Source organism: Drosophila navojoa, chromosome 2 (genome assembly GCF_054131105.1).
Source record: "Drosophila navojoa isolate 15081-1374.11 chromosome 2, UAZ_NAV_1.0, whole genome shotgun sequence".
Classification (NCBI taxonomy): Eukaryota; Metazoa; Arthropoda; class Insecta; order Diptera; family Drosophilidae; genus Drosophila; species Drosophila navojoa.
This window is the reverse complement of record NC_142890.1, coordinates 7,813,747-7,835,818: the sequence shown is the minus strand read 5'-3', so window position 1 is coordinate 7,835,818 and position 22,072 is coordinate 7,813,747. Positions and strand designations below refer to the sequence as shown.

General features: G+C 44.7%; 4 protein-coding genes across 15 annotated transcripts; 2 read left to right on the top strand and 2 right to left on the bottom strand.

Annotated features, from left to right (window-relative positions):
* Nucleotides 1–69: 69 nt before the first annotated feature.
* Nucleotides 70–2,001, top strand: LOC108649336 (prolyl 4-hydroxylase subunit alpha-2). The gene is made up of 7 exons (XM_018098310.3): nt 70–408; nt 462–613; nt 670–823; nt 876–1,497; nt 1,559–1,600; nt 1,656–1,821; nt 1,876–2,001. The coding sequence occupies exons 1-7, from the start codon at nt 203–205 to the stop codon at nt 1,947–1,949; spliced, it is 1,416 nt and encodes a 471-aa protein (XP_017953799.1). The 5' UTR covers nt 70–202; the 3' UTR covers nt 1,950–2,001.
* LOC108653772 (tether containing UBX domain for GLUT4) lies at nt 1,836–3,739 on the bottom strand. Of its 3 annotated transcripts, none has more exons than XM_018104545.3 (2): nt 3,596–3,739; nt 1,836–3,509 (listed from the first exon to the last, which is right to left on the bottom strand). In XM_018104545.3, exon 2 carries the CDS (start codon nt 3,472–3,474, stop codon nt 2,047–2,049), a length of 1,428 nt encoding a protein of 475 aa, XP_017960034.1. In that variant the 5' UTR covers nt 3,475–3,509; nt 3,596–3,739; the 3' UTR covers nt 1,836–2,046. The 3 variants fall into 3 exon arrangements, with proteins under 3 accessions (XP_017960034.1, XP_017960026.1, XP_017960015.1); XM_018104537.3 differs by having other exon boundaries at nt 1,836–3,525; nt 3,596–3,738; XM_018104526.3 differs by having other exon boundaries at nt 1,836–3,540; nt 3,596–3,725.
* Nucleotides 3,740–3,970: 231 nt separating this feature from the next.
* Mccc1 (Methylcrotonoyl-CoA carboxylase 1) lies at nt 3,971–6,803 on the top strand. Its single transcript, XM_018104427.3, has 7 exons — nt 3,971–4,128; nt 4,225–4,981; nt 5,044–5,550; nt 5,609–5,900; nt 5,956–6,143; nt 6,211–6,382; nt 6,446–6,803. Exons 1-7 carry the CDS (start codon nt 4,088–4,090, stop codon nt 6,574–6,576), a joined length of 2,088 nt encoding a protein of 695 aa, XP_017959916.1. The 5' UTR covers nt 3,971–4,087; the 3' UTR covers nt 6,577–6,803.
* Nucleotides 6,804–8,069: 1,266 nt separating this feature from the next.
* faf (ubiquitin carboxyl-terminal hydrolase-like faf) lies at nt 8,070–21,908 on the bottom strand. 10 transcript variants are annotated; one of them, XM_089265632.1, is made up of 20 exons: nt 21,441–21,908; nt 19,266–20,308; nt 18,431–18,579; nt 17,135–18,360; nt 16,474–17,073; nt 15,120–16,424; nt 13,684–15,055; nt 13,188–13,617; nt 12,811–13,126; nt 12,593–12,746; nt 12,377–12,527; nt 12,012–12,320; nt 11,838–11,949; nt 11,669–11,778; nt 11,254–11,605; nt 10,922–11,181; nt 10,267–10,864; nt 9,737–10,204; nt 9,149–9,449; nt 8,413–8,717 (listed from the first exon to the last, which is right to left on the bottom strand). In XM_089265632.1, exons 2-19 carry the CDS (start codon nt 19,616–19,618, stop codon nt 9,159–9,161), a joined length of 8,556 nt encoding a protein of 2,851 aa, XP_089121758.1. In that variant the 5' UTR covers nt 19,619–20,308; nt 21,441–21,908; the 3' UTR covers nt 8,413–8,717; nt 9,149–9,158. The 10 variants fall into 10 exon arrangements, with proteins under 10 accessions (XP_017959813.1, XP_017959821.1, XP_030243791.1 ...); XM_089265633.1 differs by having other exon boundaries at nt 8,535–8,714; XM_089265634.1 differs by having other exon boundaries at nt 8,535–8,717; nt 15,120–16,400.
* Nucleotides 21,909–22,072: the final 164 nt, after the last annotated feature.

Sequence of the window (22,072 nt, the reverse complement as noted above, 5' to 3'; positions counted from 1 at the left end):
ATATGGCGAGGGTTGCTTAAGAAATCACCGCAAATATATGTAAGTATAAGTCAATCTTATCAATCTCAGCCGGCAGCTAATTAAGTCGTAGCAAATTACAATTTCATTGCAACTTATGCAAAACGAATCGTTTTAATGGACTTGCGCAAAACTTCAACTAACAGTTCACTGAAAACAAATCATTACTTGACTATAAAATAAAATGAGGGTGATCAAAATAATGCATTGCCTTATCCAAATATATTTCAGCTGTACTGCAGCAGCTGCATTGGAGAATCTTGTAAAACAAAAATCTCATGCCTCATCAACAGAAGTGGTGAAGGACCTGTTGGATGTAGAAGAGATGCTGGAAGACAATTTGCATGAATATGTGAAAGAACTTAAATCGAAACTTGACCTAACGCAACAGTAAGTAGTGCATTTAGACTTGTTTCGATATATTTTCAATTTATATTCTTTAGGGCCCTTGTTAAGTTTCGTGATGAGGCAAACAGCATGAGCAACGATTTTGAGGCATATCTGAGCAATCCACTTAGCAGTTTCGCTCTCATACGACACCAGCAACAGGATTGGCACAAATGGGCTTTGTTTATGGAGCAAAGAATTGGAGGGGGTATTATTATAATTTATACTACTAATGCAGCTTTATAAGCTCTCTTATGCCAGCAGAATACATTGCCTTTGCGCACCACATGCGCACCAGGTTACCCACAGCTGTGGATCTGACGGAAGCGCTGCGCAGTATCGAGACACTGATTAAGTTTTATCAACTACATCCCAAAGACTTGGCAAATGGTATTCTTCTAAACCACTCACAGCCGGAGTAAGTTAAAGCCTTCCGAATAAACTACTTTTAATATTATTTCTACACCCAGCTCTGCTCTCAACTCTTTGGATTGCTATGCACTGGGAATGTTTAACTACAGGAAAAGGGAATATTCAAAGGCCGAAGTTTGGTTTAATATCTCACTTACGTTATACGATAAGAGGAATGAGGATAAGTACACTGTGTACGATTTCAGTAAGAAACAGATACACAAATGGCTGGGTGTACTGCTAGTAAGGCGCAGGGAGCATTCACTTGGTGTGTGGCACTTGAATCAGGCGGAGGATATACTAGAGTACGACGATGAGCTGATCTCATTGGCCATCCTTAGGGAACACTGCTCAGCTAGATTTCACCGACCCACACACCTGCATTGTCGCTATAACAACTGGATGACGCCTTTTCTGCGCATCGCACCACTCAAACTGGAGGAGCTCAGCCTGGATCCACTCATTGTGCTTTATCACGAAGCTATTTATAATAGCGAAATTGAAGCTCTGCTAAAAGGACAGGAACCTAATCTAGATTCTGGCAAGGATAACTTGGACCAGACTATCCTTGAGCGAGTGGCAGATATGTCGGGCCTTAACTTAGATCGCTCCGAAGAATTATCTGCAATAAACTATGACATTGGTGGACATTTCCAGCTGCAAGAGGTTGCTCCCGAAACGGTATATAAACTCATATATCCTTTACAGATCCAGACAGATCAGCCAGCTTCATATTTTTCAGGCGGAGCGACCACAAAATCTCATAGCCACAGTATTGTTTTACGTAAGTGCCTGGGACTTCTAAAATGGGTATTATGAACAAGATTCTTCTATAACAGTTGGAGGATGTGGAATTGGTCGGCGCTACAATATTTCCCAGACTGAATCTAACCATCAAGCCCGAGAAAGGAAGTGCACTGCTGTGGCACCTTTTACCGAGCTGTGGCTCGAGCCATCCCAAAGCTCTTCATGCCGCGTGTCCTGTCATTAGTAGCTCTAAATATGGTAACAGCCGAAAATTCAGTATTATCTCGTAAATGAGATTGACTTTATTTGCAGTGCTGACAAAACGGATTTATAACCTGGATCAAATGTTTATTAAACCATGCCAGGCGCATTGTACAAACGGTTGAAGCAGTGCTCCAATAGCTCGTCGCCCTTACAATTAAAATGCGAGTTTCATTTTGATATCACGTTCACTGTTCGCTTAAGGCCGCCTCAATGCGACTACTAACTAGAGCTGACGCCAGCCTTGGCGATGCGGTACTTTTGCACTGCAAAGAGAGCACCCTCTTCCGAGGTCAGCTGAGCGATATATTTGTCCTGTAGGAATTTGTTGGTCTTTGCGTTTAGCTTCTCGTTAACGAATAGAAAATGCAGTACCGCATTCGGCACGCAATTGAGCTCGAGCAGAGTCTCGTTCACAGGCAAGATTTTCTTCGGCGGTATGGTGAACAGCTGAAACTGTTCGCTTGGTGTCGCCAGAAAGCCGCGTACAAACTCCACCACCTTATCGAGCATTTCATGGGGCTTAAATATGCCCTGGAGCACATGGCGATCGGGGAATTGAATGCGCAGCACGCAGTCCTTGTATTGGTTCAGCTTAGCCAGCATCGCCTTTTGACGTTCCAGTTCGCGCAGATTGGACGTAAGCAGCGGCGCATCCTCCGTGCCAGAGGCAGTACGCTTCAGATCGCGCAGCACCATTTTTAAATCGTTGACAGTCAAGTCGAAGAACGAATCGGGCAATTCATCGTTGTGCCTGTTGGCAGAATCCAGCGAGAATACTATGGCGTTTCGTGGACCAATTATATTTACAATTGGAGGCTTCTTTACGAATTGTTCATCCTCAACATTCTCGTAGCGCGCCTCGTTGTTTTGATTGTGCAGTTGATAGCCCGAGCCGCTACCCCAGTCATATTTCGGCTGCTCAGGCTCACTTTTCTGCGTCTTCGTTTCGGCAGGAACTTCGGGTTCAGGTTTCGTGGCTGGGCTTTCGTTGGGTGCTGTTCGCTTCAGTGATTTCAACAAATCATTGGTAATTGCAAAGCCACCGCCACCGGTACTAGATGGACCCGTGACTGAGCGCGAGGTGCTGGGCAAATCGTCGTCCTTGACTTTATCTTTTACCACGGCCGGTTTATATACGTTGGCTTGCTTTTTGAGGTCTTCTGGCTTTTTGTCGATCAGCCGCATCATGGCACGTCCCTCGAGTATTCCCAGCGACTTTAACGTTGTCTCACGCATTTTTTCCACACCGATTACCTCACTACGCATGTAAATGATAACAGGACTCTCGTATTCCTCCAAATGCGAGCTGCACAGCTCATTCACCACGGTCCAGACGTTGGTGCTTGGCACAAACTCGCCTTGCTCGCGTGATCCATCATTTAGCTGAATGCATACGACAACGTTGCTCACCGGCCGCCGCTTATCCGTGGGCTCCATTTCCAGGACACAGTTGTTGGGTAGACCGCTAAAGCGGAATTGCTGTGTGAGACTCACATCCTTATTGTGGAACTTGAGGCAATGTTCTTCGCTGTCGTAGCCATGCTTGGCCGATGCCGTCTCCAGGATCTCCAGTAATGTCATATCGGCCCTCACGTTGACATTTTGCCGACGACCATTGGGCATTAGCACAGTGACGCGTTTGTCCATGCTTCAATCCCGTTGGAGACGCTTTCAATGAAGCCCTATTATGAGGGAAGTCTGAAATAAGTATTTCTAAGTATTTAAATAAGAACAGCTGCTTGACTTTAATCTCAGACTACAAATTCACCTTAAAATCTTACAGCTGCAGAAAGGCCCTCAAATCGCAAAATCTTATTGTGCCTTTTTGACTAATTTTTCGCCGGTCACTACTGTTATCGCTCCGCATTGGTTCGATTATTAAATTGTGTTATCGAACTAAATTCGCTAACAATCGCTCCACTAGCTCGGAACACATTTTTCCAATTGATTACCGCTATTTGTTTTAATAAATTAATATTTAAAAAAAATATATAAATAGTTGTATAAGTAATTTTAAAATTATATAAAATTGCAACTTTAATTTACATTATTAAGCTGCCAACTATTTTTAAACTTATTCAAAATCGCAACAATACAATGCTCAGCTGTTTGTGCTATCGATTAATATGAGGACAATCGATGTACCGTCGTGCTTGTTGCGCGAACCGCTAAAACAGGTGTTTTCGCGTTGATCGTGATAACACAGCTAGCAATAAAAAATTGTATTTTTTATTAATTATTTACATCAGCTAGCCTAAAAATGTACGCAAGACTCTTGCAAAGTTTTGGCAGCAGCGTCAGGTAATAAATAACTAGGAAATCAAGTAATATTTAGATGACTATTGATGCTATTTCGTGCGTTGATAATTGTTACATAAACATTTGTACCTTCTGCAGGTGCTTGGCCACAAAAGCTACCCCAAAGGTTAGGCCGATCAACAAAATTTTAATATCCAATCGAGGCGAAATAGCATGTCGCGTCATCCGAACTGCCCGCAAACTAGGTGTGCGTACTGTGGCTGTCTATTCCGATCCCGACGAGCACAGCCTGCACACTGAGTTGGCTGACGAAGCATACCGAGTTGGCGAGGCGGCCTCATATTTGCGTGGCGACCGAATTCTCGAGATAGCCAAAAAGTCGGGTGCCCAAGCAATACATCCCGGGTATGGCTTTCTCTCCGAGTCGGTGGAGTTTGCGGAGCTGTGTCAAAAGGAAGGTGTCATCTTCATGGGTCCACCCAGCTCAGCGATTCGCGACATGGGCATCAAGAGTACCAGCAAGGCCATTATGGCAGCTGCGGGAGTGCCCATCATTAATGGATATCATGGTGATGACCAATCGGATGCGTGCCTGCAGGCAGAGGCTGCCAAAATTGGGTTTCCCCTAATGATCAAGGCGGTTCGTGGTGGAGGCGGTAAGGGCATGAGAATTGCAGAGAAACCCGAAGATTTTCTCACAGCTTTGAACTCGGCGCGCACTGAATCATTGAAGGCCTTTGGCGATAGTTCTGTACTGCTCGAACGCTACGTGCGTTCTCCCCGCCACGTGGAGGTCCAGGTGTTTGCGGATCAATATGGCGATGCTGTCTACCTATGGGAGCGCGATTGCTCCGTACAACGTCGGCATCAGAAAATTATTGAGGAGGCACCAGCGGTGAGTCAGAATCTTGACTGAAAGCTAAACAAAATAATCAAAATGGTTTTCCCAACGTTTAGCCTGGTTTATCGGAAGAACTGCGCCGCGAACTGGGCGAAGCTGCCGTGCGCGCAGCTAAGGCCGTGGGCTATGTGGGTGCGGGCACTGTTGAATTTATACTGGATAAAGAGGATTTATCATTTCACTTTATGGAGATGAATACGCGTCTGCAGGTCGAGCATCCCATATCAGAGATGATAACCGGCACCGATCTCGTCGAGTGGCAGATTCGCATTGCCGCTGGCGAACCACTCCCGCTGACTCAGGCCCAGATCACACGCCGTGGCCACGCGTTCGAGGCACGCATATATGCAGAGAATCCACGCGGTGGCTTTCTGCCCGGCGCCGGTCCTTTGCGCTACCTGAACACCCCCAAGCCAAGTGCTGAGGTGCGTGTGGAGACGGGCGTGCGAGAAGGCGATGAGGTATCTGTGCACTACGATCCCATGATTGCCAAATTGGTCGTCTGGGGCGAGAATCGCACGCAGGCGCTAAACTCTCTGATTGCGCGCTTGAGCGAATATCATGTGAGTAGTTAATTTGACTGTTTATGAATGAATTGATATGATGTAATGCCATTTCTAGATTTCTGGCCTCGAGACAAACATCAATTTTCTCATTGACTTGGCTTCCCACCCGGAGTTCCAGCAAGCTAATGTGCACACCGGCTTCATCGATGAACACTTTGATACACTCTTTCCGCCAATTGTCGTTGAACAGCGGCAACTGAGCCAAGCCGCTCTGTCGCTGATCTTCAATGAACTTCAGGCTGCGCATAGCAATGCCAGCAGTGGGCAGGATCCTTTTGCTGCAGCAGCAAATATACGCTTGAATTACGCACTAATTCGCAGCTATAGCTTGAAGGCACACGAGAAAGGTATAACATTTGAAACGTCGCCAAAAAATATGAACTAAGCCCTCTTCACTTGTAGTTTATGCCGTGGATGTAAAGTATGACAATGGAGACATCGAAATCCGCGTCGACGGCGGCGCTTGGCAAGTGATTAAGGCGGAACGCGTGCAGGATGAGGGACGCTTGAAGATACGCGCCAACATTAATGGCAACATATCCACCTACAGTGCCAACATCGACGGCGGCAATGTAACGCTATTCTTGGAGGTAAGCAAGCTCATAAAAACAATGCCTTAAATTGCTCACTATGTTGAATTTTCATTTATATACAAAGAATGGCAAACTGGACTTTGAGCTGGTGCAGCCGAAATTCCTAAGCGCCCAAGCTGATCAGCTGGGCAGCGGCGGCTCCCGTGTGGTGGCACCCATGCCTGGCGTCTTGGAAAAAATTTTGGTGCAGCCCGGAGATGTAGTCAAGAAGGGCGACAGTCTAGCTGTGCTTATTGGTGAGTTAATCATAAGATCTTTTATGAATTTAATCTCCAACTTTTATTTATCGTCACCTACAGCTATGAAAATGGAGCATATTTTGAAAGCCCCAAAGGATGCTACAATTAAGTCGATTGGCGGAGCTGTTGGCGACAACATGGCCAAGGGCGCGGCAGTCATAACATTCGTTGACGACGACCTCAGCAACTAAGGAACCATCGAATGGGGTTCAGCTGAAACTTGTTGCATTTATTATGTACAAAACTTTAATTGTTGCTTTTATTGCTGTGCCTCGATATTGATCGTTGACCAGTTTTAAGCTAAACCACGTGCATTTATTAGAATTAAGCGTAAATATATCCATTTAATGGAGCTGTTATAACTTGTCCCTTGACAATCAAATAAAATACTGGGTATATTGTTTTATATTATATAAAATATGGTCTTCATTTGACATAGCCAATAGTGCCTGCCTTAAAAAAAAAAAAAACATTGTAAATTAGCAAAAAAAATTTAGTTTTCATTTATTTTATTATTTGTTTTTCGTTAGGTTTTTCTTTGCTGTTCGTTAAATTTATGCATAATGTGTGTGTGTTTTTCTTGCTTGATCGCACACACTCTTCACAGGCATACATATGTAAAATATGTAAATTATAAAATACAGTAACAATGTCATATTTCATTGTGTATATCGGATTGATCTATTGCTTTGTTCTTTGCTTTGCTGTGTGTGGCTCGTGAAACAACAGAAGAGTATGAGAAAAGTAATTGAAGCATTATTTTGCTTACATTTCGCGTTTATTTTGCAACTTAAAACATAATAATTTAATAAATGTTTAACAAATTTCACTTAATACAAAAAACACTAAATAATTAAAATATATTTATATATACTTAGTATAAACATAATCAAGATTATTTTACGCACTCTTTTATTTTGTTTTTGTTTTTTTTCTTTAAATATTTTCCCCTTTATCTCTTAGTCCACGTTTGTGTATCAACTCGGGCGTTATATACTGTAATTTGCTTTCGTTTTGATTTCGCATTCAATTTTCAGTCTGAAGATTGAATTTGGTTTTGAAACGCATGCCGCGACACTTGTGGCTTGATGAGTACTGAAGATGCAATTTGGTTTGCTTGCCTTAATTGAAATATTTACGCAGCCGTTATGACAATCCAGCCGAATTAATTATATTTTGTTTTTCATTCCTAAGTATGTATGTGTGTATGTATGTATGCATGCATTTGTTTCATTTTAGTTGGTTTTATTTGATTCAGTTAATCTTTAGATTGCTCGCTTTCAATGCGTAATACATCATTTATATATACTATATATAAATACAATTTTTTCGTACTATTAACGTGCAACTTAAACCATCATAGTGTGTGTGTGTGTTGTGTGTTTGTGTATGCGTGAGTGTTTTTGGGTAAATATGTGTGTTTTGTGTAAGTGTATTAAAGTGTACGCATGTATGCAATTTGTTTAGGTAAATGTAAAGTACAATAACTATTTAAACACCTTTGTTGGTACATACCCTTGCTTAATGTTTACTATTCTTGCACTCCATTCGCATTTGACTTCGGCTAATTATCGCTTTTCGTATTCTCATTCTTGGTTTTGCCTATGTTTCATTTGTTAATAACTACTAGCGTTTAAGTCTCGTTTTAGTTGTATCTGTTTGTTAGTTTTATATTTTCTGTTTCTGTTTCTATTTTACTTTGTTTTGTTTAGTTTTCCTCTCTTTTTGTTTAATTTACAACGGTCTGCCCCACAGTGAAACCACCCAAACAATTCACAATGTCAATTGATGGATGCTCACAAATTGTTTAGTATTGTATTATTTATAATTGTATTAATTATTATAATTATTATTATTAGTGTTAATTGTTATTATTATTATTATTGTTGCGGTTAATAATTTTTTTATGAAAAACTATTCGTTTCGTTTCCTATGTACTTTAAATTAAGTTCTTCTCCATTATTGTATTGAGTTCAGCCGCTCCCGTTGTTGTTGTTGTTGTTGTTGTTGTTGTTGGTGTTGGTGTCGTTGTAGTGGTTGTTGTTGTTGCTGTTGTTGTGTCTGCCGGTGTGGTTAATACAGTTGCCGTTGTGTCTGTTATTGGTATTAGTGATGTTATCTCACTGACTGTAGCTTCTGCTGTTGTTGCTGCAGTTGTGCTATCTGCAACTGTTGTTGCCGCGGTTACAACATCGCTAGACGCTGTTGTTGCTGTTGCGGGCGTTGGCGTAGTGGTTGCCTCTGTTGCTGTTACTTCCTCGCAGTCCTCCACATTTCCAAATACATTCTTTTTTTTCAATGGCCTTCTTCGATCTCTCCTGTGCGCCGACTGCTGTGAAATAAACAACGATTGCATGTTAATTAAGGATGCAAAGAAGAATTAGTTGGCGGGGAAATCAATATGTAAACGAGACGCTTGGAACACTTTGTGGATGCTTTGGGCGTCAGCACATCAATTAAGCAGAAAAAAACTAAGTGCGCAAAATGGGTGGATGAATTAACATGTATGTATATACAGGGTGTGTGGGTGTGCGTGTGTGTGTGTTTGTGTGCCTATGTCAAGAAAGCAACAGCTTAAAAAGTAAAGAAAAAGAAAACAGCCAGAAAAGTCATGTGACGCCGCAATGGGAATGACAGACGTGTCTATAGTAGAAGCTCGATATGAAGTACTTTTGGCTTTTTCGATGAACAACAAAAAGGTTAAACAATAACAATAACACATGTGGGTCGGATCAGAGAATTAAATGAACAACTCTAACTAACTTGGCGCAAATCAAATTAAGCGGCTGGTGGAACTGTTGCTAATATCACCACGTTGTTGTTGTTGCTGTTGCTGTTGTTGCTGCTGTTGTTGTTGCTGCTGCTGTTGCTGCAGTTGCTGTTGTTGTTTTGGTTGAAGTTGTAGCTGTAGTTGATGTTTTTGTTGATGCGACTGTTGTTGTTGCTGTTTCTGTTGTTGTTGTTGCTGCTGCTGCTGCTGTAACTGTAGTTGTTGCAGTGGGGGCATTAGAAGCTCCGCTGCTGGCGGTAATTTACCTCCTCGGTTGACACGATTTCGGCTTGCCTGCACACAGTTTAACAAGAAGGTAGAAGGGAAAAGGACAACAAAACGAAAGAGCGAAATATCGAAAGAAGGTACATTGGATAATTTGAAACAGAGAAAGAATTAGAACAAAGTTACCATGTTGTGGAGTGTAGTGTAGCTTAGTGTTATAGTATATATATTTATATACATATAATACACACATATAAATATATAGTTTGTGTGGCAAGGCGGAAGACCTGAACCAGGTGGACTACTTCAGTAACAGCTGCAGCTCAAAGAGCCGCACTGTCCTGTTACTTAGTTACCTTTTCCATTGACATTTTCAGATGCTCCACACTGTTAGTGAGGCCATTTATGTTGGAGTCAGTGTTGCTCGATTCTTGGGCGCTGCTCTCGGTCTCACTGTTAGCGCCACTGCCGCTGCCACCACCGACACCGACAGTCGGAGCAACCGAGGAGCCGACACCCATTGAAGTGTAGGCGCTGAACAGCTGACGTGACAGACGCGGTATTCCATTAACATCAACGGCAGCCGAGGAGTTTGGTGCGGGTGCTGTTGTCGGTGTTGAGCTCGGAGCGGGACCGGGCCATCCGCCAATTGTTGGGATTGTCGTTAATTGGGGATAGTTGGCAGATTTGTTGTCAGGTTGCTGCTGCTCATTACCGACATTTCCATCTGCCACGGGTGGTTGCTGTGCTTGTGACGCCTGTTGCTCCTGCTTGTTGTCATCATTCGACTCCAAATCGGATTCGTTGTTCTCCTCCTGATCATGCTATTATAAAAGAGTTTTAATTAGTATTGAATCTTCTTGTAGATCGATTTGCGTATAGGTACCGTGGTAGCTTTCTCGCTCACCTCCTCCGGACACAGTTCGTAAGCCATAGACCAGGTGTTCTTGGCCGATTGTGAACGCTCTAGCATATAGCCAGTTGTGTTGTCATTGCTCTGTGCCGGCGGAGACCATGAGTACGAGTTATACTGGCAGCCGATTCCCCTTTGGCGCTCTAGCTCATCCTGAAGCCATTCAACAGCAATGCTCCAGTGACGGCTAATAGTAGGGTTGGTGTTTAGCATTTGGAGCGCTATTGGCGATTTGTGGAACAGCTGTGTTAGGCATTTGATTATCTGATAGGCGCGCTTCTGATAGTGTGTCTTAGCCCGTTGTATCGTCTCTAAGAGTCCTTCACGTTCCTCGGCCACGCCGTTCAGTGCATTGTGGATGCGATGGTGCTGCCAAGAGTCCTCGATCAATAAAATGTTCAGCAGCAAATCTGTGTGATGGCGCATATCATGGCAATAAGCGAAGCCACACTGCCACAGCAGCTCAGTGAGCACAGCACGCGAGAAATGCGGATTTTCCCAGCTGCAATACTGGAGCAGCTTTAAGCCCTCTTCGCCCACATTCGTATCCTCAATGACCTTTTTAATATAGCTGTAATAAAAGACGATTAAGATCATTTGCAACAAAAAGCGCAGCCAATTGGTTTACCCGGTCCGATTGAAGAGAATGTCCATACACTCACTGGACAGTGGCGTCAACTCCTCTTGGGATATACTAGGATCCTTATAAGGATTGGGCAGAGGTCGCGCATTTTGATTGGAGCTCTGACACTTTTCGCTAACATCACTACAGCGCACCAAATGGGACACAACTTGATGCAGTTTGCTGAATTCTGGATACTGATACTTAATCGACGGTCCAGATCCATCGTCCATGGCCACCTGCATAAACTGCACGGGCACATTTAGCTAAAAGAAACGAAAGACAAATCACTCACTAAGCCAATGAATTTCAATGTAATCTGAGCTCTTGGCAATTACCTTAAGTAACTGTTGCTTTTCTCGCGTGCCCAGACCCACGTACATGCTGAACAGACTGAAGTAGTGCGGTAAATGCTTGCCATAATCAGCAGCCTCGGACTTGAGCAGACGTAGCACACTAATAAGAACCTGCTCGCAGAGATTGCTTCCCTCATATCCAACCAGCGGCTCATCATTTATAGCAAAGTGGCAAAAGAACACAACCAGTTTGACGAACACGGTGCGTACCTCCGGCGAGGGCGCCATCAATATATACTCGCCCAGGCGCGATGGTGGCGAGAGGAGCGCATGATTTGCGAACCACTTGCGCACCAATGACGAGGAACGTATGTGATGTGAAAGGGTGTCATACCTGAAAGAGGAGATTGCATGAATATCTAATATAGTATGGTTATCTATCCTCTCCTGCACTCACCATTCGATGACGGGGCCACGCAGCGATTTCTTGGTGCGAAACCCAGTGTGGAACAGAAATTGTGAAGCCAACTGCACGCCAAGCAGCGACAGTTCCTCAGCAGCAGGTGTCTGAATAAATATGATAAATTAGTTATTATTGAATAATAATTTGTTGATCGGACACTTACAATTTTATCGCTGCGCGCCGAAGGAATACTGCAGCTGACTAACTTTTTAATAAAATTAAAAAACTCCACCGAGAAAATGCTGCGTGAATGCAGGAAACGAATATTTTGATGCCTGAAATGAATAAACGGCACTGATTATGATTGCACCCATAAATATTTAGCAAATGGACCCACCTGACACTCCGCTCAATCGGCTTCGGCAGTGGCAGCACCCCATTGCGGCTCTCTGTCAGCGACAGCTGCTCCACACTCGGCTCAAAGTTTGTGGGATTCTGATCGCAGCGCGTATAGAAGAGCATGTAGGCATTCCACCAGCGCTTTTGACGGCGATATTGCATGCGTTTCAGATTGTTGTCATAGATCTCGCCCAAGTAGTCGCCGCCAAAGCACTGCACTTTCATTTCCTCATCCTCGTGCATTTTGCATTCAGTTACCTCTCCGTCATCAAACTTGTACCACTGGCTCTTCCCGTTCGCTGGATTTCTGCAGGAATGCGATTTAATTAAGGATGCCTAGGATATAATTTGCTTGCAACTTACTTGGATACTATGTAGCTGAAGTAATGGCCACCGGATGCCTGCCCGCTATGCACCACAATGCCTGTCAGTTCGTATTTTGTTGTTTCAACACTTGTTTGACAATTATCACCTACTTCCACAACTTCGCCCTCTAGCTTAGCTAGGCCAGAAACTGTGTGAAATGGAAACGGCTTGTTAAAATGTATACCAATTTTATAAAGTTGTGGATAGTCTCACCTGTGTAGGGCTCCATATCGAGTATACGCGGAAATTCAAAATAATCATTAAACTTAATTGCGCAAACGCGCTCATAGTCGTATTCAAAGCGCTTCAATTGTATGGCTAACACGGGCGGCAGCTTCTTGACACATAGCCGCTTAATGGTAACTACCTGAAAGGATCAAAGTATGTATTTATATTATAAATAGTATGTAGGAATAAGTTGATCGACTCACTTTTTTATCACATTTATCACAATGGTATGCATCAGCTCCCTCGAGCAGCTCTCCCTTGACATACTGCTCCAGAGATTCAGTTAATGAGCTATGATTCCTAATATCAACACTAAATACGCTAAATGGTTCCTCTTTGGAGTAGCGATGTGGGCACTCTTGGCAAATCTTCTGATCGCTAAACGAGCCTCCCAATGTTGCATTCATTAGCTGTGTGTAGCCGAGTGCCTTCAGTCCCTCATCGAGGCTCTCGAACAGCGACATAAAGAACTCAACAGCATCTTGTTGCTCGCGAAGATTCACCGGCTCGCCTTGCAATCTGTCATGGATCGTTTCATAAATCAATATATTCAATATCGTTTAGTCATATCTCTACTCACTTAAAGTGTGTCCAAAGACCGCGAGGCACATAAAACTGCAACGCACTGTGACCCAGATGAGCGAAAATGGCCTGCACATGCTTCAGTATGATCACATGGTAGTTCTTTCGCACATCGCTACTATCATCGGAACCCATGGCTGCAGTTACGGATGACGACGAGATCGAGGGTATTCCCGATGGGCCAAAAAACGATGAGCCCAAACCACTGCCACTAGTTAGATCGGAATCACCGCTAAAGTCTTCGTTGTCATTGGTAGCGGCGCCGTGCGCCTTGAGGATGCCCACGCGTATAGCTGGCACCATGTAAAGCTGCTGCAGCACTGAGTTCATATAGCAAGTGGCTCCAGCGTTCTTCAAGCCACAGAAACCTTTAACTGGCCGAGCTCCTACGGGCGGCAGATAGTCCCATTCGCGCAGTGGATCGGTATCTAAAGTAAAATAAACAACATTAGTCAGAGTTAGCTCAACTTCCACTTCATGCTGAGCAGACTTACCCGTGCATACGAAATCAATGAGTGTATTGGTGAGTAGCTTCATATTAGGAACACAGAGCTGGCACAAAGCAATGAGAAGATCACAAGCAGCAGCAATTGTGTGCGGACTGCGGCACACTGGTGGTGGCACCGTGTCCAAGCGCAGGCTGCCATGCTTGCGTAAATGCAGATACTCGCGCGATGCCGTAAACAAGAAGTCATCGATGAGCTCGTGTATCAGCTCGTTCAGCTGCGCCTTCGAGTCGGGCATCAGAAAGAACATTAGCTCTTTGGCCAGGCACAGGTGGCCTTCGAGAAGCTCTTCGTGCACCTGTGCATCACCAGAAACCTTGACGTTTTCGCGTATCTTGCGCAGCCACTTGATCTCGTCGCCCAGCAGACCCTCTCCAATCTGCAGTGGCCAATTATATATACAGCCATAGGAGAGCGTGCGACATAGGACCGAGAAGAACTCCGCGCAGGTGGCCTCGTATTGAGGCACCAACGTTTTCAGTGCGCTCACGAGCAGATTGACCATGTAGACAAACGGACGACGATCGCCGGCACAGTAGGTAGAGGCCAGGAACAGCTGCTCAGATGCCACTTGACGAACATGACGCAGAGGATTCTTCAGCACAATTGAGGTAATAAATTTGGGCCAATTGGCATCGTTGCTCAACGCCTCGTTGGCGCTGGGATTGAGTATAAAAGAGATCGTTAATACCTCGAGCGCTTCCTTGCACATGCTAAAGTCTTGGCCATCGGGTATGATGGCGTCATCCTCGAAATCGTTTGTGCTGCCTAGAGCTTGCAGATTACCGCACGACGAAGCCCAGGCCAGCTGCACCACAGCCTTAATTGTGGTTATATCGGGACAGGACCATTGCAACGTAGAGCTAAACAGTGCCCGACAACGTTCGCCTTCGTGACTTGCCGACAGCATCTCAGTGGCCAATATCTCTGCGAGTTTTGCCGAGATTGCGCGCAGCGTGCCTTGCGCATTGTTGGGCATCGTCGAAAAGTTCTGCTTCAGTATGTCCACCTGGGATCGAGCGCCATTGTCATAGTCACAGATCATTGGTTCGTCGCCCACGCGGGACAGTACGCTTCCCACTATGTATAGAAACAGTTTGGCCAGACGCAGCACACACTGGAAGGAGGCTCGCTTTGTGTGCATATCGGCACTGGGCAAAAAGTTGTTCTTGGTGAGCAGCTCCAACACGAAATGAGCACACCCCGAATGCATCCAGGCGGACTGCACCTGTAGCGCCGACTCGCTCAGTGGATCTAGCGCGGGTATCAATAGTCCATGAAGAACACTCAGATTGTATAGCACCTGGGCAGGTGCCGGATGCAGGAACATCTGCTCTGGTGTGCAGTCCTCGGCATTTAGCTGAAATATAATGGATGAAATTGAATATTATAAATTGCTTTCGTCAGAGAAGGTATGAACGTACCGTATCGCTAGGTGTTTGTCCACTACTGGACAGGGCATCCTCCTCTTTGGGGCCATCGCCGGCGGGCGACTTTGGGACACGGCACATGAGCTGCAGCATGCGCATTGTATGACGATCACAGGGCAACAGATGCAGCAGTACCTTGGCGCTATCACGCAGCCGGCCGTGCTCCAGGTCGCTGCCCAACTGATATAACTTTAAGAAGAACTCAGTGTACTGATAGTGCTGGGATATAATCACACCGGGCAGCGTGCTCTCAGATTCGACGCGCTGCATATCCGGACAAGGCCTTGGTGGTGAACCAGTGCTAGAATCGCTGGATGAGTCAGGACTGCTGGCCAGGCCAATGCCCACCGGCGTTAGCTTAGCTGTCAATATCATTTTGTCGCGAATAGTGTACTGGTACAGTGGATTGATCTCATCCGAGACTTCGATTGGCTCGCCGTTCGTATAGAAGAGGTCCACCTTTATGTTAGTATTGGATGTGGAGTTGCCTTTGATGCGCTTCAAAAGGTTCCGTTTGAAAGCCGCCATTGTCTCGTTACTATGCGTAATGATCTCAATGTCATCAATGGGTCGTCCAGGCGTTTGGAAACGTATGTAGAGACTAGTATTTTTGCCGCGCGTGACCCGACTGAGGGGCAGATGGATTCTATCGCCACTGAAGGAGCGATCGCATTCTTTAATATACTCTTGCAGCACCTTGATGATGCGGCACATCTTCTCCGCCTCGATGAATCGCATTTTAGTGTCCTTCGAATTATCGTTGATAGAGTCCTGATTATCGGCATCCTCCAACATCGTCTTACCCAGTATGAGAATGTTGCTGTAGTGCGTGCGCAAACGCGAACAGCACTCGCCAATGAACATCTCGTGGAACTGGGTGATGTGCTCCTGCAGCCGCGGTCCCAGAGCTGTTGAAACCTCCTTCAGTAAATCAATGGCCTTGTTGGCAATCTCTTCGCCCCCGGTGGTTATCACGCGCCAAAGATAATCCTTGCCAATGAGATCCTCATTGTCGAGTATGTAGCCTCGATGTATGGCCTTCAGTTTGTCCTCCTTAGAATTGACAGCTTTAAAGAAGCGCTCAAAGCACTTAATGCCACTTTCCGTCAGCAGCTGCGGATCCAATTGCAGTATATTATTCTCAAAAAAGTCCTTGTTAATGCCAGGATCTAGATCTGGCTCCTCGCCCATTAGTTTACCGAACCAGCGGAAACATTCCTCGCGATCAGACGGAAAAACGGCGTTCACAGCCAGACAATGCCAGATTTGCTTTGCCTGTTCCGGAAGTAGCAACGATTTCTATATAAGCCAATAAGCAATTGATATGGAAAGGAATGAAAATACACACCTGATCAGCACAAAGCCAAAGCTGGCCATCCTTCAGTAAGAACTTCAGAAACTCCAGACGCTCGGATATCTGAATAGGATGGGGAAATCGACCGTCTACCATAATGGCGATCGGATCCAGACTGGGGTTCTCATTAACCATAGCGCGCACCTTTTCCATATATGCAGTCAAACTGTTCGTGACCAGGATAACAAGCGAATAATCGTTCTGCAAACGTTCGATCACCTGAAGACGATTCGTGCCCGTTTGTGTGCGTGGCGCATGATTGGGCGTGGTATCGTATAAGCAACATATGTCCCGAATGAGACGCAAAGCGGGCAACACCCACGAATCACCAGATTTCAGTTCGCCCACGCACTTATCTAGCCAAATGGTCTTTTGAGCATCTCGCTCCTGGGAGCAGCTGTAATCGAGTATCTTAACGTGCGCACCCAACGCCTGATCAAGCACCTCAGGCGGCACCTCTTGACTATGCGCCAGGGTCCAGAAGAGCTTCAACACTTTCTGTGCCATCACGCCGTTCTTATCGTCTTCGGCCAAACGTCTGATTAGCTCCAGCAAACGCTCCCTTTGACGCTTATTGGCGGTCGTCATGCTGGCCTGAAAGAGGTCAATAGAAAATAAGAATATAGATTATACTCCTGTACAACGGTGCACTCACCTGGAACGCTTCGAACAGATGGTCCAGTTGCTCGGGCGTAAAGTCCCAAGCTAGCTTGGCCAGCAAATCGTGCATGTTCTTAACAATAGCCTCGTGTTTGCCAGCCTGTGCTCTCCACACGGCGTCCAGGTCGTCAAGCGTCAGTGCCTGCTCTTTAATTAGAAAGCGTATGATCTTCTCCAGCTTTTCCACATACTGTGGCTGATGCAGCGAGTCCTTGAGCACAATGCCGAGCACATCGGACGACTTGATCCATTGTGCCATGCGTTCTGCCGTCAGCCAATCCATCTCATCCTCAGGCAAACAATGAGGCAGCGGCTGAGAGCGATGCGAGTAATATGCCACCGAGGAGAGTACCTTGTTGATTTCATTCAGGGCATTCATCTTGCCATTAAAGCTGGACACCTGCAGCAGGCGCAATATCATTTTAAGGCGAAACATCTCTAGATCACGTATAAGCTCTTCTTGGCCCGTCAACCTGCTGGCCAGGGAGCGCGCCGATTTCACAATGCCATTAATATAATCATTACGACCCTCCGGCTTCACTTCGCGCTTCAACTCCTCATCGGTGAAACTATCAAGCAGATCCAGCACCACATTCCAAGTGGGCATAAAGTACTTGGCAATGGTCGCCGGCGTCAGCAGCTCATAGCACTGGCCGAATGGTCGCAGCAAGCTGTGTATCAACGACAGCGTCAGTCGATTGTCCTGTCCGGCTCCGTCCGCGCTCATGCTCTCATTGGACGCGATGCTCTTGACTGCTCCACCTTTTGAGTTCTGATTGCGTTTTAGCAATTCCAGGCCGCTGTTGAAGCGCTCGAGCAGATTATCGAATCCGCCCAACTGCCCAAAGCGATTTATGAGATCGACTAGCCAACCACGAGGGTTCTTCGGCTCTGGCGGTGGTTTCGCATACATCTTATTACTGTCCAGCACTCCCCAAATGCAGTCGGGTGCCGCAAAGCATTCCGGCTGGCGTGCCGCATTGAACGTGTTGAACTTATTTTCCGGATCGAAAACAATGGCCAGCAAATCCAGGAGGTAGGGGTTATCGCGCTGCATGTGTATCGCAATTAAATGCAACAGCTTGCCACACGACACCAAAATGCAGTGATGTATATTATATTTCCACGAGTTGACCGCCTCGTCGGTTAGGATCTTAGCAAAGGATGTGGTCAAGCCATTGCGATAAAACTCAACGCACGGCTCACAGTCGTGATCCACACCTGAAGGTTAAGAAGAGAAGAGAAACATGATGTCAATGCACAATTAGACGAGAATCGATTGATTTCTTACCAGCCTGGGCCAGTTCGATTGCGGCATTTAGAAGGACTTCCAGCTCCTGTTCGGGCAGCACAGGCACCACCCATCGTGGATTGGAAATCTTTTGTGTCAGGGAGCGCAGCTTGGCGGTTGGAAACGACGCTATCAGCTTTTCCGGCGACCTACACACATAATATAAAATATAGGAATTAACTTTAATTCTGATTTTGATTCTATTTGCGGCGTCCATTATCGGGGAGGGGGAGGGGAGTGCGTGAGTCATTGCCTGGCCCCGTAAGTAGATAAGCGATAATTGCTCTTTGTTTTGTTATTATCGTCGCCTTTCGTGTTTATTATTTAGATTGCCCATCTCGGCCGACGCACACATACATGTGTACGCACGCATACACAAAATACGCCTCGAAACTCGTGATTTGAATAGCTTTGCTCCAATGAGACAAATAGGTAGCAAAGGGCAGCTGAGCAGCTGAGCACCTGGTCAATATTAATTGACTTATAGTCAAATCAATTTATGTCAAATTGCAAAGAAGCTAAACTAAATATTATATTTGCAGAGACTAAATTAGGGCGATATCTTTTTATCATGGCTAAGTAGACGTCAATTTATGACTTAATACATAAAAAGCATTTACTTTTTTAAATTAGCTTTTAAATACCGAAATTTTAATTAATTATTGCAAAATACTTTTACTCTCAGCACCGGGGACAAGGTATTAAAATAAATGATCCACTAGGGAAAAACTGTTTCTTCTTTGCATACGAAATGCGAATATTTTAGCCACGTTAACTACGCAGTTAAAATTGTATTGCCAGGCATAACAAATGTCTAAAATTAATGAATACTCACATTGCTGAGGCGGCGCTCTCCACAGCGTTAACACCTGCTGCTGCTGCTGCTGCTGTTGGTGCATCCGTCAGTTGGTTCGCATCCTGACTGTTCGTATTGCTATTGTTGGCATCGCCACCGGTGCTGGACATGTTCGATGTTGTGACCGATGTTGTGCCCGTTCCCGTTCCCGTTCCAGTGCCTGTGCCCGTAACAGAGCCAGCGTCTTGAGCTGTGCTCGTTACGCCCGTGGTGGCGGTGGTGCTGTTGGTGGTGGTAGTGGTGTTGGTATTGGTTGTGGAGGTGGTGCTGCTGCTGTTGTTGGTCGTGGCTTGGCCAGTTCCTGTGCCCTGCCGGCGCGTATCGAATGTCATTTCTGCGCCCTGTGGCTGCACCAACGTCACCAATGCTAAGCGCCGTCGTCGTTCGTTCTATTATGTTGGCTGCTTATCAGGTGTGAGTGAGAGCTTAAGTGTGTGTCAATCGGTCTGTATGCGTGTGTTGGTGTTGGTGTTGATGTAGGTGTGTTCAGTGTGTGTATCGTATCGTAATTCTACAGAAGTCTACGCTGGGCGGCTTTGGCTTTGACTATTGACTATGACTATGGCAGTCCTGGTTCCGGAGAGACAGAGACGGGCACACTTCTGTTAACACCGTTAGTCCTTATTATTGTTTATGGGTTGGTTTGGGGGTAAGTAATCAAATGAATGAACAATGTTTGTAACCAATGTACATAGGCACTGTTGGTCGGCGTCGGCGTCAGCGTCGGCGTCTGTGTTGCCTCCTCCTGTTTTGTTTTTTTTTTTTTGTTTTTTTTTTTGGGTTTGACGACGTTTGTAAACCTTTTCAGATAAGTATCTTCCTGGCTTCCGTTTGTATCTTCTTATTATTGTCCCAATAAGAAATTGTTCTCACTGTTGTTATTATTATTGTTGTTGGTGTTATTCCTATTGTTGTTGTTGTTGTTATTATTATTATTTTTGCATGCACTGCTGCTGTTTGCGGCGCGCTGCATTTAGTTTACATATTTCTGCTCAACGGACACAATTGCGAAAATCTATAAACTGCAACGAAGTAAGAGAAAAAGAAGAAATAGCAAAATGAATACGAGCGCACAAAGGAGACCAAAAAACACACTTGCACATATATAAACACATACACATACACATACTCACACACACACTCACACACACAGGCGCACGCAACGAACGAAAAGAGCGAGCGCAGATTGTGGCATGAGCGTGTGTTGAGAGTGGGTTGGAATATGAAAAATCAATATTATTTAATAGACGTGGGCCAGGCGAACGGAGGTACGGGGAGCCCAATACTGGCCAAATATATACGAGCATATGAGCACTCACTCTCACATATACACACGCACAATAAACACTCTCCCGCACACACTTACATACCACACACACACTCATCACTGCGACAGTGTGAATTTAATTTAATGTTGTTGCCGTTTTACGTTGTTCTTTTCCTGCTTATATTTATTTATTTGTTTTTTTTTTTTTTTTTTGTGTTTTTTTTTTTAGCCAAACAAAGAAGATTTTAGCTTTTCCCAAAAATTACATCACTGTCTTGGACGTTGGGTGTCCGTGGAACGGGTACACGAAACCCCCATCCGGCACAAGCGCCGGGGCCATAAGAACAAATACTTGAGGAGCAACCACTTATTTTACTACCAAAGGCGACGGAACTCGCCTTCTATTTTTTTTCTTCCTCGCCTGCTCCTAGATGTACTTCTTCTTCCTTTTTCGAAGTTCAAAATTTTTATTTAAATAATTTGACAACTAACGTGCAAACTTATCATTCTCGTTGTCAATACTGCATACATATGTACATATATTTATGTACATACATAAATATACATTCATACATGCACATTTTCACAATGGCAATGCAGCACAGATTAGCGAAGCTGGGGCTGGGGGAGGGCATAGACCCGCACAAGTGCAGCACACGACGAACAAATGTCGAGCCCTTTGAAATATGTCTTATCATAATGACGGGGGCGTTGATTGCTCATTTTTCATGTTTTACGGAAATTTGATATTATATTTGCCTGTTTCAATCCGAATTGCAGGACGATTTCCTACATTTTTCACTTCTAACACACACACTTATATTCGCGTATCTACACACACGCACACAAATGTAGTCACGAAATCGTTTTGCTTTTGCACAACTCACCATTTTGTGCATCCGCCCTAAAAACACTGTGCGTTTTACTTAATATACGCATTAATTTACACTGTCGCACTAATTTGCCACGATACTTGCACTCAGACTTGTTTAGGGCTTGACTGTTAGAATTTCATAGTTGCTGCACAAAATGTTAAAAACTATTTATGTACTTTTTTGCAAATTTTGCTGGCTGGCTCTCCTAAGCTTTACAAATCAGCCGGCCGATAGCCAAAATGGCGTCTCTGTTGGTGATGGCCAATTTTTGCAATTGTTGATGTTTGTATTTGTATTACTTTCTGGCGTATTGCCTAATTTATATGAATTTTGTAAGTTTATTTTCCTATTTCCTACACTTATTTAAGAGTTAATTATTATTTTCTTGTGTAGACGGCCGATATATTACAGTGGCCGGCCGAATATGAACCTGCCTAAATTAAACATCGACGGCACAAAAACACCTTGCATCCCTGTCCATTATCGGTCGACCGCCACATACTAAATTTCAAGATCTAAATCTTTTAAATGCGACTAATATAATAGTTGAAAGCAATCTAATTATAGCTGATTTCCCAAATCGCTAATTATTTGCTTTACAAATATTTTCATATATAACTATCACTACAGTCCTTTACAACACT